The 14,933-nt window shown below is 48.6% G+C and overlaps 1 protein-coding gene across 4 annotated transcripts in view; it reads left to right on the forward strand.

Annotated features, from left to right (window-relative positions):
- Positions 1-14,933, forward strand: part of Stard9 (StAR related lipid transfer domain containing 9) — an 85,637-nt gene that overhangs the window by 61,651 nt on the left and 9,053 nt on the right. For all 4 annotated transcript variants that reach the window (XR_003835581.1, XM_021186561.2, XM_029472766.1 and 1 more), the window contains 4 exons: positions 1,564-11,367; positions 11,456-11,653; positions 12,050-12,233; positions 12,619-12,756. Coding sequence is in view for 3 of the 4 variants with exons in the window: in XM_021186561.2 (XP_021042220.1) it covers positions 1,564-11,367; positions 11,456-11,653; positions 12,050-12,233; positions 12,619-12,756 (10,324 nt within the window). In the remaining variant the exon portion in view is untranslated. The remainder of the gene's footprint in view (positions 1-1,563; positions 11,368-11,455; positions 11,654-12,049; positions 12,234-12,618; positions 12,757-14,933) is intronic.

Raw genomic sequence — 14,933 nt, forward strand, 5'->3', positions numbered from 1 at the left:
CCCTGGCTGTCCTGGAACTCACTTTGTAGACCAGGCTTTCCTTGAACTCAGAAATCCGCCTGCCTCTGCCTCCCGAGTGCTGGGATTAAAGGCACGCCCAGCTTGCTTTTTTTTTTTTTTAAGAGATTTATTTATTTAATGTATATGAGTACACTGTAGTTGTACAGATGGTTGTGAGCCTTCATGTGGTTGTTGGGAATTGAATTTAGGACCTCTGCTTGCTCCGGTCGGTCTCACTCACTCAGGCCCAAAGACTTATTTATTATTATTATAAATAAGTACACTGATGCTGTCTTCAGACAAACCAGAAGAGGGCATCACTGTGTGGTTGCTGGGATTTGAACTCAGAACCTTCAGAAGAGCAGTCAGTGCTCTTACCCGCTGAGCCATCTTGCTAGCCCTTGTTTGCATATCTTAAGAATCAGGCAGCTTCTTATACTTTCAGAGCTGCTGTTGCTCCCAGCTCTCTGCTTCTTTTCAAGGAACTCGCATCATTTGCATGTGTTCAGATGCAGTTTCTTATGTATCCTGCCTTCACCTTCATCTCACCTCCAACCAGTCTTCCTTGATCCCACAGGCAGCCTCCACCCTGACCTGACACACGACTCCCCCGTACATGTTTGGATCTGACTGTTGGCTTTTTCACTCCCAGTCTGCTGTCATTGGGTGGGGAGTGTATTATCTCCCAGATTCCTTGGAGTGGAGGCCTGCATCCTGTTCTGTGTGTCCTTGGCCTTGCACAGTAGAGTTACACAAAGTGTGTTGCTGTCATGTTTTCTCACCACTCTGTCCTTCAAATAACTGGGCAGGCAAGCCAACTTTTTTACTATGGAAAACATTCAAGCATGAAAAAAGTTGAGAGACTTATGGAATACCTATTTTGAGCAATTATAAAGATGTACTACACTTACTTTAGAGTCCCACCACCCTATCTTCCAAAGGATTTAAACTAATATCACCCCGTATCTTTTAAGTATTACCTCTAAAAATAAAAAACTGTTCTATCATACCTACAAAATCATACCTGCCAAGATTAGGTTATAGCTTGATAGACACTAACACCTGGGTCACACTCCGTTTTCTCAAGTTACTTGAAGGGTGCCTTGATTTTCCATATCAAGATCTAATTGGATTTATAAACTACATGTCACTATTAAGTCTGAGGTTCCTAAAGTCATTCTTTCCTATTTCTTCTTATCAGTATGCAAAATGGGTCAGCTCTGTAGATACCACACCACAGATTCATCTGCTTGATTCTTTATAGAATTAAAATTGTTCCCATTTTCCTCACATAGCCAATTTCTTGAAATGTAGGTCAGTTAAACTTTTCCCTAAGATAAAGCAGTTGGGGGCGGGGATTAAGTAACATGTATCTGAGACCTCTGAAAGCCAGGGCTCTGTTGTCAACAGTCTGCTTTTGTGTGTATTGATCTGAGGAGTGCAGGACACAGTGAGTGGGCAGTCTGCTTTATAACCTCTTTCAGAGTAACTAAGTAGAATGCCACATTCCTGTATTGACACAGGGACATTACTATTCTAAGATGGCTTTCCTTATCTTCACAGTGATTTCATGAACTGGGATCCTTCTGCCATGTCACCACCTGTGCCTGAGCTGACTCACCAAATGCCAGAAAAAACCCTGTCAACAGATTTCATTCCTCCAAGGGCAGGTCGCCTGGGCAGGAACAGCTTCCATTCATCTCGGTGGAGGAAGTTCTCTCCAGGCACTGTGAGCCACAAGTCTGTCAGTAGTCAAGAAATTGAGTCATTGGGTAAGCAGCCCTGTCAGATGTCATCCCAGGACCAGTCAACTAAGAAACAAAAAGCAAGGGATGGTTCGAGGACCTTTATCCCTGCTGCCCAGACCAGATGTGCTAAGGGACTAGTAGCCTCTGTCAACACACAAACTGGATGGCAAAAAGAAGGGACCTGTGGGACCTACAAGGCTCCCAAGGAAACTGCTTCCCAGTCAATGGATCTCAGTGGATTGGAGCCAGCAGCTGGGCATAGAAAAGTCGTCAAGACTTTTCAGGCAGACTCCAAACCACCTCCTTCCAGCAGGGCATCAAAAAAGCATCAGTGGGTGCTGGCAGCTAGGGCCAGAGACATTGTCAAAAAGTTCTCTCGTTTGCCTCATGGCAGTCCTTTAAAAAAACAACCTTGTCCAGGGGATCCAGACACACCAGCCTCTTTCACAGATCCTAGACCCATAAAGGACCCTGTAAGGGAAGAGGACAGAGATTTATCTGACACTGAAAGCAGTTACTCAGTGGATTCTCTTTCTTATATCTATGCCAAAGTCCCAAAGAAACTGCTGAAACCAGAGGACCTTCAGGGAAAATGGAATCTCCCAGATTCAGAGAACTCTGAAAGTGACAACAGTCAAATATCTGAGGATTCACTTGCTGGGAAGGGACACAAAAGCCTCCCAGAAAACTCTGGAGGTGAATATTCCATGAAGGACCATAGGCATTCAAGGGCCAGAACTTCAGCCTCTGTGCGGGGTCTCCCCATGCCTTCAGACAGTAGCTTATGTACTCAAAAATACAGGAGCCTTTCCTTGGACAGCCTGATTGATCCTGAAAATAGACAAGGGGAGCCTTTCCTTGGTTCTGCTGATGAGATGCCTACAGAGACTTTTTGGCATCTGCAGAATGCCACCCTGTCTTCAGTAGACCAGGAGGCAATGGATAGGTCTAGCCCTACCAACCATAGAATGGGAGTTGGGGTAAATGTTCTCTTGCCAAAAAGCAATTCATTTTACCTTGATCCTCAGTTCCAGCCCCCTTGTGAGCAGCTTGAGTCAGAAATGGAGGCAAGCTATTCAGAGCACACCAACCCTCTCCGAGGCCTTCAACTTGCAAGAGAGAGCCCCCTGTTATCTATGGATTCATGGTTTTCTTGTGACTCTAAGGTCAGTCCCAGCAGTCCCTCAGGGGTCATACATTCTTTATGTCCAAGCCCTGACATACATGAAATTCAGCCCCATGATGAGAAGCCCAAACACTGGCTAAGCGTTGAAGAAGCAAAGCCACCAGGTACCTGCAAACTTCCCCACAGCAGTACTGAGCCACCCTGCAGTTCAGATTTGTATGCAACCTCTGCTTCTGATACATCCAAGCCCTCAGTTTGTGAAAGCCAAGGACTCCTTCAGCCAGGAGATGGTGGATTCTTTCAGGGCAGAGAAATGCCTGATATGACCAACCAGGGCATCTCTGAAGAGTCCCACAATTCTGACATGTCAAGCGTGCTGGCTCCCTCTCCCACCTCGTTCACTCAAGTATGTAGTATTAGTAAGAAGGACTGGGCTGCCCTTCATCAAGAATATCTCCTTGAGCTCTCTGATTCTGGTTTTGAGGCTGTAGGAGAGCCCAGGCCAGCTCTCCCCTTCCTGGAGGAAGACTCCAGTTCCCTGGCCGAAGCTTCTGATAAAGTAGACACTCAGTTGCCCACTGGCCCTGGGTTACCTAGAAATTTAGATTTCAGCTCCTTTCCAGTCCACGTATCCAAAACCAGGCACTTAAGAGCAGAGAAAGGCCATGACAGTCCGAGTGCCAAGGTAGAAAGTGCTTCTGATCTCCTCAGTACTGCTGAGAGGATGAGTTCTAACGGGGCATACCCAGCAGACATCGAGTCACTGACTTCTGGATCTATACATGCACAGCCCTATGCAGCAGGAAATGTGATACCAAGTTCCATGACCGAAGCATGGGAAGTCAATCGTGCCAGCTTAGAAGGATGCCTTCAGGGTGACAGACATTCTGTACTGATAACTTCCTCTGGGCAGAAGAGGGCTTATCACAATGATGACATCTTAGCCACTGAAGGAGACTGCTTACCTCAAGATGGGGCTTTTCTCAGGAAAAATGCTAAGGTTCAACCAGGACTATTAAGTCACAACAGCCACCAGCAACCCCTACTGGAAGAGAAGGCAGCTTCCCAGCAGTGCACCGATGAGGAAGTAGCTGGAACACACATAGATGCCTGTTGTACTTTCCCTTCAGGTCCTGAGCTGTTCCTGCACTCTGCCCCCTGGAGCTCTTTCCCATCCTCCCTGCAGCAGCCTCCCCTGGAAACATTCTATGTAACCAAAAGCAGGGATGCCCTGACAGAAACTGCCTTAGAAATTCCAGCCTGCAGAGAAGCCTGGGTGCCATCCCCGCCCCCTAGGGAAGCCTGGGGCTTTGATCATAGCCATCAAGTCTCCCAGAAGGCTCATTGGAAAAATAATTTGCCCAAGATGTCCCAAAGTCAGAATTCTAAGATTGATTCACCTCAGCAGACAACAACAAAAAGGCCAACAGATCTGGACACAGGCGAAGGCACTGAAGAACTGGGCAAACACTCTAGAAATATGAGAGAGGAAGAAAACCATGATTCTGCTTACTCTTTTGTTGCTCAGAACAGACAGCATCTCCCTTCTACCAGACTCAAAGCTTGTGAGTGTGGAAATCAACTTGGAATTTTAAATAAGGAGTACAACGCCTCGGTCCACGAGGACGAAGAAGGGGCCTCTGCGTGGCATCACTGCCGTGTTGCCTTCAATGGCTCTGAGTCAAAGACTTTGCTCTTCATTTGTGATTCCAAGGCAAGTGGGGAAGAACAGAGTCCACTCCTGCCACAAATACAGTCCTGTGGTATGCACAGTCAGTCTCCTGGAGCCAGGTCTGATTTCATTTTCAAAATCGCCAATTTAGACCTGGAGAAGGTCATACCAAAGGAAACTGCTGTCTCCTCGAAATCAAGATCACTCCACTGTCTAAGCAGCCCTGTGATCATGGCAGGAGGGAGAAGTCCAGCCCGCAGGTGGGAGGGGAGGAATGAAACTGTGCTTCTCGGAGAAGTGATTTCCAAAGACATCCAGGAAGAGTTTAGTCTTCCAGGAACCCAGTATATCTGTGAAAGATGCCATCTAGTTATGTGCTCTCGGGAAAGAAAGCCCACTGAGTACAAGGCCAATGGGGAGTCACAAGAAGTACAGTCCAAAGAAGAGCCTTTGGAAGAGAACCAGAATAAAAGAGTCAATAATACCGACGAAATGGCTAGGCTGATCAGGAGTGTGATGCAGCTGGAAACTGGCATCTTAGAAATTGAATCCAAGCAGAATAAGCATCTTCATGCTTCCCACATGCCAAGTACAGAGCTGGTGCTCCAGGACTTAGAGGACCAGGAGAAGGCTGACCATGTCCCTAAGCCAGAGAGTTCTGGAGAACATTTATGCTTTGAGGATCAGCCATCTTTTCCAATACAGATAAAGGATGATATCTTTGAAGATAGCAAAGCTAGAGAAATAGAGGCTAACAATGGAACTAGTAATAATAATACCCAGATTCAGAAACTCACAGGAAGCTCCTTCAGATCAAGGGAATATGTACAAACGAGGGAGTCTGAGAGCGAGCCCTCATACCCACCACCTGGAGCAGACAGACTTGCTAGGGACACATGCGATTCTTTGGGGAAAGGCACAGCTCTTAGAAAGCCTAGCAACATTTCCCTTCACTCTAGGACAGTGAGAGGATTAGCTAGAGCTCTGCCACTGCAGCCCAGCATAGAGAGACCCAAGAAGGACAATGAGCTTCTAAAAGCATCAGAAAAATTCCAAGGCCAGACTTGGGCCCTGGAAAGCCTTGAGGAACTGGAGAAGATGGAAAGTTTTCCGGAAAGCCAAATTGTTGTAGTCCCAAGTGGTTCAGAATTGGAGGATGCAAAAACTCGAGGAGCTGAAGAAATGACCGTGGACTGGAGAGGGAGCCTACAGGGAAAAAAGGATATGGTCTCATCGACTCAGAAAGTTCCTACTCCCAGCCAGCACTGGAAGGGCACAGTTTTCAGCCAGGAGGCTGTTTCCCCATTCTATAACCAGACAGGCTTCTCTGCAGCTCTTCCTCATGGAGAGCTGAGTGGTACCCAACCTGTGCATTTTCTAAGCTTCCCCAGAAGCGGTTTGCATGGCTCTGATACCAAAGGCATCTCTTCATTTGAGTACATATTAGAACCTGTGATGTTGAAAACTAATAGAACTTCTTTGGCGACTGCAGCAGGGGATCAGGATCACGGTGGGGAGAGCAGAAGCAGCAGCCCACAGGGACGTGCTTCGGGGGATGTCTCCACCACACACACTCCCTGGGGTGGGTCTGTAATGCCCGTGGTCATGAGAGTTAGTGGTAAGGCTGTTACATCAGACAGCACTCTCCTAAATACAGAGGACTGGATAACAGTAAGCACTAGCTCCCAAGAAGACCAGGAAGGGGACTTCAGAGATACCCCCACAGGCTCAATTACCCAGGAAGCTTTGGGTTCTGAGGCTGAGGCAACTGTACAAGAAGAAAGAAAAACCAGTTCCTTGGACAGGATCTCAAGGCAGGCTGAAAAGAGAGTCAGTTTTCTCTTACAAGAAGATAGTAACCAGGGTGAAGAGGAAAGGCAAAAGGCAGAGGAGAAGTCAGAAGACCAACAACTTCCTAACTCTGCTTACTTAACACCCATGTCTGAACTGAAGGGACCTGATCCAGAGCCTCTGTTGCTACCGGACTCCTCTATCCATGCATCCATATGCCTGGGTATCTTAGCAGAAATCAGACAGGCAAAAGAACAGAGGAAGCAGCTTAATGACTTAGTGACTAAGGGGACAGTCCTTCCGTATGAGACCTCACAAGAAGCTGAGTGGTTTTCAGAGGCTGCTGGTAAGCCTCAGACACAGAAGGTTAAGTTAGGGTGGGGTAGCACCAGGAATGACGCTAAAGCACAAAGACTGCATGAGGCATCTCCATCTGCTGTGTCTGCAGACCTCTTGGCTGATGAGAGGAAAGCCCAGGTCAGTGCAGGGAGCTTTCATCATCTGCCCAATCCTGAAACTGACAGAGGACCACAACATCATTTGCTCGCTTCCCCTCACATTGTTTCAGAGCTAGAAAAAAGATTTTGCAGTGGTAAACCAAGGCAATTTTGTGGAGCAAGTGGATGGTCTGATTCTTCTGAAGTCATAGAGCAAAGGAAAGAAGCATCCAGAACAAAGTCATCTGTTGATCCTTTGCCCTCAGACAGGCTTCTTTCTATACCAGCTGTAGAGCAGGATGGCGGGGTGGGATCAGAGAAAGTGTCTGTCTTACCTTCTCAAACTTATGCTCCTGGCAGGATTCTGCATGGGCAAGGTCAGTTGACTGCTCAGGAGACTATAAAGGGTATATCTTTTGGTGGGAAGGACAGTATCCAGGGTCATCAACCTAGAAATCTAGATAGCACACATGGAGGAGGCTCAGAGAAGATTTCCGTGACCACACAGAAAGGAAAAGCAGTCTTTTCTGAGTGTCCGTCTGTGATCTGTACTGTTGATAATGCTGTAGACCTTTCTCAGTCTAAGCAAGACCATGTTCAGGGCTTGGATGCTTCTACTGGCTTAGAAGAAACGAAGGCAAGTCCAAAGTCATGTGCTGTTCACCCTGAAGCTCCAGGAAATGTTGAAGTAGAAGCTAACATACGGCATCCTGTTAAGTGGAAAAATGTTGACTCTGGTCTGGCAGAAGCATGTGGGGGTGACAGCAAAAATCCATGGTCAACTCCATTTCTAGATCAGAGACCAAGCCTTCATCCCAGTGGAGTTAGAGAAGAGGCTCCAGGTCCATGCCCAAAAGAGTGCCTTGTCTTTGAGAGGAACACTGGAGGCAGCAGGCCACTTGGCTCTTATGAGGAGGCAGAGAACAGAACTATTCCTTGCCCTCACTTAAGTGGTTCTCAACCTACTGCTGCTGTTCACGCCTGCTGCTCTCATTCCTCTACTCTGCTATGCTGTAGAGATGGTGTCCTTAGGAAGGGAACCCCCTGGGCTGCTGCTCCTCCTGACCATTCACCTTGCATAGTACCATCTAGGGTCTGTGAAGTGGACGGAACAGGAGAGAGTCTTTCTCCGGTGTCTTTGGCACATGACCTCAAGCACAAATGTGGGCCAGTAGACAACAGCATTCCCAACCCACCTACTACACCTCCTGTCTCCTCTCCAGCTCAAAACTGCAGCTGCCTTTCCACCTCAGAAATGAGGGCAGGTTGCCTCACCCACACATTTGCTAGGGGAAGGTCAGTGGAAGGTTCTGGGGAAGAGACTACAGGGAAGAAGGCCAGCACTGCCCCTGAGGATACTTTTCCATGCAGTCCTGCAGGCATGAGCTCTGAGCCACTGAGAACTTTGAAGAATAACTCTATAGATGAGAATGGACAAGCATCCCAAACCATGCCAGAACCTCCTGCGGTGACTCAGGGACCACGTACCCTAAATTCAAATGAATCTGTTGACAGTAAGCTGGTGATAGCAGCTCAGTCTGGACATTTAGAAAACACTAAATCCTGTTCAGAAAAGATGCAACCATCCACTAAGGTCAGGGGTCACAGTTGCTTGGCTCCCCAAGTCAGATTTGTAGACATGTTGAAACCTACCTGCCACCCTAAGATTGAGACTTCATGGGAAGAGGAAGAACAACAGAGAGACCAGGTCTCAGGAAATAGCAAAGACCATGCCCAGGTCAGAAATCTAGTACCTTCTAACGTTGGTAGCTTTGATGGCTGTCAAACTAGAGATGGTGAAACCAAATCTTCTGTGCCCCAGACTTTCTTTTCAGACTTTGAAGCCCAAACAGAACCATCACAGCCTGCTGCCCAGACTCATAGCCAGCACTGCTCTGATAGGGAGCAGCTGCCTCGCAGCCACAGACACTTGCTTCCTGTGATTGCAATCTTCTCTGGCCCCAAGCATGCCAGGTACTCCCCTAGACCAAAGTTTACTGTGGTCAGCTCATCTCGGTCTCTTCAAGAACTAAATTTGAGTGTGGAACCTCCATCCCCAACAGATGAAGATGCACAGAGGCCAGATAGCTTGTGGAGACCACATCTCAGGGGTCATTCCTCTGAAAAGCCAGTATCAACATCTCTGAAGACTCAGGATTACAGTCAGAAAGCTTTGTGTAACTTGAACAATAGCTCCTCTAATCACAGGCCCTTGAACCCTGTCATTCCTCCTTACCCAACGTCTTCCACTGTGTCATGTATGCCAACCCCTGAGTTCATGACCACCTGGATGCCTGGTGCTTTGGAACAGGCCCATCAAGGAAAGACAGATAAACTGAGTGTCCAGGGTATGCCAGAGAATTGGCATTCTCAGATGGACAAAGAAATGCTGCACTTTGGTTCTAGTGAATTAAGTCCCTCTGTCCTGTCCTCGCATCCACAGGGACCTGTGCATATTGGTTGGAAGCAATATGTATTTGGAAGTGCAGTTGATGTCTCTTGTAGCCAGAAACCCCAATTCCTAATACAATCAAATATGGCTCAGTGTTCTAGCATGGACAATGTCCTAGAAGACAAGAAATCTCCATTTCACTCTCATCCCAAGACTGACGCCCAAACCCAGGATTTGCCAAACATACACAGTGACATGGAGAATGACCAAAGTTCAAATGAGCTGCCTCTGGCTGGAGGGAGTGCCGCCGCTCAGGTAGATGAGGTTGTACTTCTCTACCCACCAGAGGCGGGCTGTGTTGTGGGGGGAGCCAGTATGAATACCTTTGAGCAGGGAACACAGGCCCTGGGCAGCAGGCACCACTGGTGTTGCACTGATGTCTCTGTTCAGCCTGAAGCCAGGACAATGTCAGACTCTGAGCTAGCCTCCTGGACCAGCATGCACAACCTGTCTGTCCACCTTTCACAGCTTCTGCACAGTACTTCAGAGCTGCTTGGGAGTCTCTCACATCCAGGTGTAGTCATTAAGGAACAGAATGTCAAGCGTGAATCTCTAGACGAGGCCCAACAGGCCCTCAGGGTGGACGGTTCTGCTCCAACCACAGTGGATGAGGGCATCCAGACAGACCTGGCCTTACCTCCTCTGGCCTTCCAGGGTCCAGAGGTCAAGTCTAAGGAAGTCAGTGCGATCCTTGAAGTGATGGGCTCAGGTATCACCACTGTGGCTCAAGAAAAGGGAGATGTCCCAGGGGTGTTTCAGAAGAGAGAGGCAGAGGAAGCAGCAGAAACCCTAGGTCTCCATGAAGGAAGCACCCACGATAAGCTGCAGAGCCCTCCTCTGCCCTCACCACACTTGAGGTTCCAGAAAGCTGATCTTGGGCAGAACTTTACTTTCATGAGCCCCCCAGCTTCTCCCGATGGTTCCCCACCTCCCAGTCTAAGGCCAGAGGAATCTTGCATGGTGGTCAACATGCCCAGAATCTCCCCCCATTCAGGGGTCTCCCTTGGTGCTTCTGAGTCCACCCAGGAGCCTAGAACCCAGAAAAGGTTGTGTGGCTCGAGTGCTGTGCTAGTGGATAGGGCTTCCTCTCCGATCCTTACATTTAGTGCCAGCAACCAGGAGCTGAGCAACCCCTTAGCCTGTGTGACTCTATCAGCTCCCTCAGTTCATCCTCTTGAAGACTTGCAGAAGTTTGATGACATCAATTCAGACCTCGCTGTTGGTGACCCAAGACCTCCAGTGGATAATTCTCAAGCCACTGATGGGTCTGGTGACTTTCAGAGAGCTGAGTCTCTGGATAGAGAAGGCAAGAGCCCCTTCGGAAAAAGCTCTGAGAGATTACTTCTTGATACTAGCTCCCCGTGCAGCCCGCAGCAGAGTTCTACTTTCCAAATTAGTTTCTTAGGAACGGCCCCTCAGCAGCTTCAGCCCAAGATCACCACTGGAGGCCAAAGCAAACTGCCATCTCCACCACCAAGGCTAGATGACAGCTGTGTGTCTGAGAAGGTGACTTCTATAGAGCATGGTCCACTAAGGCCCCGTCAGTGGCAGGGCAGGACAACAAATAAGGATGGGGGCTCAGAGTTTATGGTAGAGCCACAACCCAATCTGGATCAACCTTCTTCACCGAGAGGTCTTCAGCCCCTTAGCCCTTGTCAGATCTCAGATACTACAGGGCTTCGAAGTCCTGCGGTAGACCCACCTCAGGCCTGCTACCCCGTGGGGCTGCTCTGTTCTGGTTCACATATGCATGTGGCCCCTGGTCCCCAGCATTACAACCTCGGGGATCTCCCAGTTCATAACAATTTTAATAACTTGTATGGAGTTCAGGATGAACCTGGTGGAGGTCTGCATGTAGGTGAAAGTTTAGGGGTCAGATGTGACTCCAGTTCTGTAGGGACACACAGGCCCCTGCAACTTTCTGACAAGTATAGCCAGAGCCTGGAGTCGCTTCGGTTGGAGCACATCCCCTTACAAGCTGGGGTTCAGAAGCTCGATCTCAGTGTGGAACTCACAGAGGCAAAACTACACCATGGCTTTGGGGAGACGGATGCCCTGCTCAAGGTGCTGCAGAGTGGGACAGGGGAGCTGCTTGCTCCTCAAGAGCCTGCTGTGGCCTCCAGTGAGGAGTTCTACACTAGGTAAGGGCCCTGGGCCTGAAGGGCAAAGGGTGGGCAAGGTGAACTTCAGGGTGAAGGCCATGTAGGAATCAATCACATTTCGTTTCAGGCAGAAAAAGACTATTGAGACCCTCAGGAGGCAGAGGGCTGAGCGGCTTCATAACTTTCGTCGCACGCGAAGCCTCAGTCCTCAGAAACAACTGGGCCTCCTGCCCAGCAAGGATCTCCCCACCTGGGAACTCAACTTGCCCAGCAGACGCCAAGAATACCTGCAGCAGCTGAGGAAGCACATTGTGGACACCACTAGGTAAGGGAGAACCTGGAGCCGAGGAAGCAGGCTCTGTGGAGCTGGCTGGAAGTTGACCATCCAGAGGCTCTTCCATGCCTCTGGAAAAACTGCGGTAGATGAGTCTGGGGCAATGGAAATGGGATGTATAGGAAGGAATGGGGTACAGAGTGCAGAAGGAGATGGGCAGAGAGAAGTCATTGGAAAATATTGTCAGAGAGACTCCTGTATGTTACCCAATCTGTGTGCCAGGGCCTTATAATGACTTGTTCCTCCTTAGAAACCTCTCCTAAGAATGTAAAATGATGGCCCTGTAGGCAACAGGAGATTGTGCTGAACCAGCAGGGGTGGGCAGAGCCATCCTTCTACGTGCTTGCCATGTTAGAAGATGTCTTTTCACCTTGTGGACTTCTCTAGAATCCCAGAACCAGCACCAAGATTAGCTCGCCCTACCTCGGACATTGAGCTCATGCTTCAAGAGTATCGCCGGGCCCGTGAAGAGGCCAAGGTGGAGATTGCCCAGGCGCGAGATCGGCTCAAGGAACGGACTGAGCAAGAAAAGATGAGAATCCGACAGCAGATCATCTCCCAGCTGCTGAAGGTGGGGGAATGAGGCAGTCCTCTGCCTTAGGACAGGCCTGGAACCTGGGCCAGACCTTAGACTCTGGTAGCCTTCACTCTGCATGTTTGTGAGTCTGCTGATATGCTTGAAGTGTGGGGTTCTGCTTCCAGCCCAAAGCTGGACTCCCATTCCCTTTACACTCATGGGGCACTGCTGTCCCGGGCCAGAGTGTGAGAGGAAGAGGCTTCAGTGTGCCATCAGGGGTGTAAGGGAGAAAGCGTGGAGAGTTGTGACTTCTGGAAAGTAGGTGGGAGGCCACAGCAGGAGGCTCTGGGAGGTAAGTGGTGACAGCTGTGGAGGTGACAGGGAAGGGACAGGATGTGGTAGTGCGGTATCATCAGAAGCTAGTGCATCTGTCTTCCAGGAAGAGGAGAAACTGCAGACTCTAGCCAACTTCAGCTCCCTGTACACCAGCTCCAATGGAAGCATATCTTCTGGTGTCACATCTGGTTACAACAGCAGCCCAGCCTTCTCAGGCCACCTCCAGTCCCTAGAGGTTTCGGTAAGTAGGCAGACCTCAGAGCTTCTGAGATAGAATGTATAGGACCAGCTCTCTCAAGGGCTTGGCTGCTGTGAGCCCTTCCTGTGTGGTGTGCTTTTGTTTTCCCTTCCTTTTTCTTTATTCTTTCAGTTCTTTGGTTTGTTTTTTTTTTTTTTTTTTTTTGAATTTGTGTGTGTGGTTGTTTCTATGTAGGTACATGTGTGTGCGTGCTGGTGCCCACAGAGGCCACAGGCCTCAGGGCCCCCTGCAGCTGGAGTTACAGGTGGTTGTGAACTTTCTAATGTGGGTGCTGGAAATGGAACCTGTGTTTTCTACAAGAGTAGTACACACCTGGGCATGTGGTACTCGGGAGGCAGAGGCAGGTGGATGTTTGTAAGTTTAAGGCCAGATGGCTCTTCATCCAGGACAGCCAGAGAGCTACAGACTGAGACCCTGTCTCAAAACAAAAAACAAAAGGAAACAAAAACCAACAGCCAACCAACAGTACATGATAAGTTTTGTATTTAGTTTTTTGTTTCATTGGTTTTTGTCCTTTAAGAAAAATAAAAAAGGTTTATTGGTTTGGTTTGGTTATAGGTTTTTTATTTTGCATTTATTTATTTGTTTATTTATTTATTTATTTATTTATTTATTTATTTATTTATTTTGAGACAGGGGCTCACTGTATATAGCCCTAGCTGGCTTGGAGATTCACTATGTAGATCAGATTGGCTTTGAACTCAAGAGAATTCACATGTCATTGCCTCTGCCTCTTGAGTGCTGGAATTAAAGGCATGTGCCATCATGCCCAGCACGATTTATTTTTCTTTTTTGTATGGGTGTTGCCTGCAGATATGCCTATGTACCACAAGAGTGCCCCGTGCCTATGGAGATCAGAAGAGGGCATCAGATCCCCTGGGACTGGAATTACACATAGTTGTGAGCCACCAAATGGGTGCTGGGTATCAAACCCAGGTCCTCTGAAAAGGCAGGCCCTGCTCTTCCTCTCTCCTCTCCCTAAGACCTCCCCTCTCCCTCAGATCCCACCCCCTTCCCCTCAGAAAAGAGTAGGCCTCTCAGGGACATCAGTTAAACATGGCATAAAAAACTATAATAAGACCAGGCACATACCACCACATCGAAGCTGGACAAGGTAACCCACTCATAGGGAAAAGGTTCCACAGGCAGGCAAAAGAGTCAGGGACAGCCCCTGCCCCCACTCTTAGGATTCCCAAAAGAACCCCAAGCTACTCAGCCATAACATATGCAAAGGACCTAGGTCAGACCTCTGCAGGCTCCCTGATCTCTGTGAGTCCCCACATGTCCTAGTCAGTTCTCATGGTGTGTCCCTGACCCCTCTGGTTTCTCTGATCCTGTCCTACCCCTTCCAGGACTCCCAGAGCACCACCAATGTTTGGCTGAAGTACTCTGCATTGGCTCCCAGTTGCTGAGTGAAGTCTTTCTGGTCTCTGATGACAGTTCAGCTAGGCTCTGGTCTCAGAACACTGCAGGCAGGACAAACTGTGGGTCGAAGGTGTCGAAGGTTCTGTGGCTGGGTTAGCATTACAGTGCTGCTCTTAACACTGAGCCTTCTCTCCAGCCCCAACTTAAGCTTTTATTTTATCCAAATAATAGATGCTATAAGGTAGTAAGTAAAATGGTGTTGCCTTTAGACTGTTTAGAGACTTAAGATTGTGAGAGAGAAAAATATTAAGCAGCTTATTTTATGTTCACTGCTGTTGCCCTAAGCTAACTGCAGGAATGCTAAGCCAGGGTAATCTGTGGTTTGTCCAAATCTACAAGGTCAAGGACACCCTGAAGAGACTGTTGGACCTGGGACTGGGGGGTTGAGATTTAGAAGAACTGAGCAGTGCTAGTGTTGGGAGGGAGGCAGCTTAAGAAGGGAGGCCTCGAAGGAGAGTGCGAAGAGCCAAGTAGGAGTGGAAGATAGAGTGGGGTTTGTGAGTGGTGAATAGCAGGAGAGCGGAAAGCGACCAGGCTGGCCACTCTATGCACTGATGTTACTCTACAGAAAGGAGTTTTTTAAAAGCCGTTGAAGAGATAGAAAACATACACACTTACATGTGCGCACGCACGCGCGCACACTCACGTGGGGTTCCACTCTCCCCAGTGGTATCTGTTCAGCTGCACTCTCTGCTGTTTGGGGACCTTTGTGAAGCATCAGTTGGCTGTGGTTA

This window comes from Mus caroli, chromosome 2 (genome assembly GCF_900094665.2).
Source record: "Mus caroli chromosome 2, CAROLI_EIJ_v1.1, whole genome shotgun sequence".
Lineage (NCBI taxonomy): Eukaryota > Metazoa > Chordata > Mammalia > Rodentia > Muridae > Mus > Mus caroli.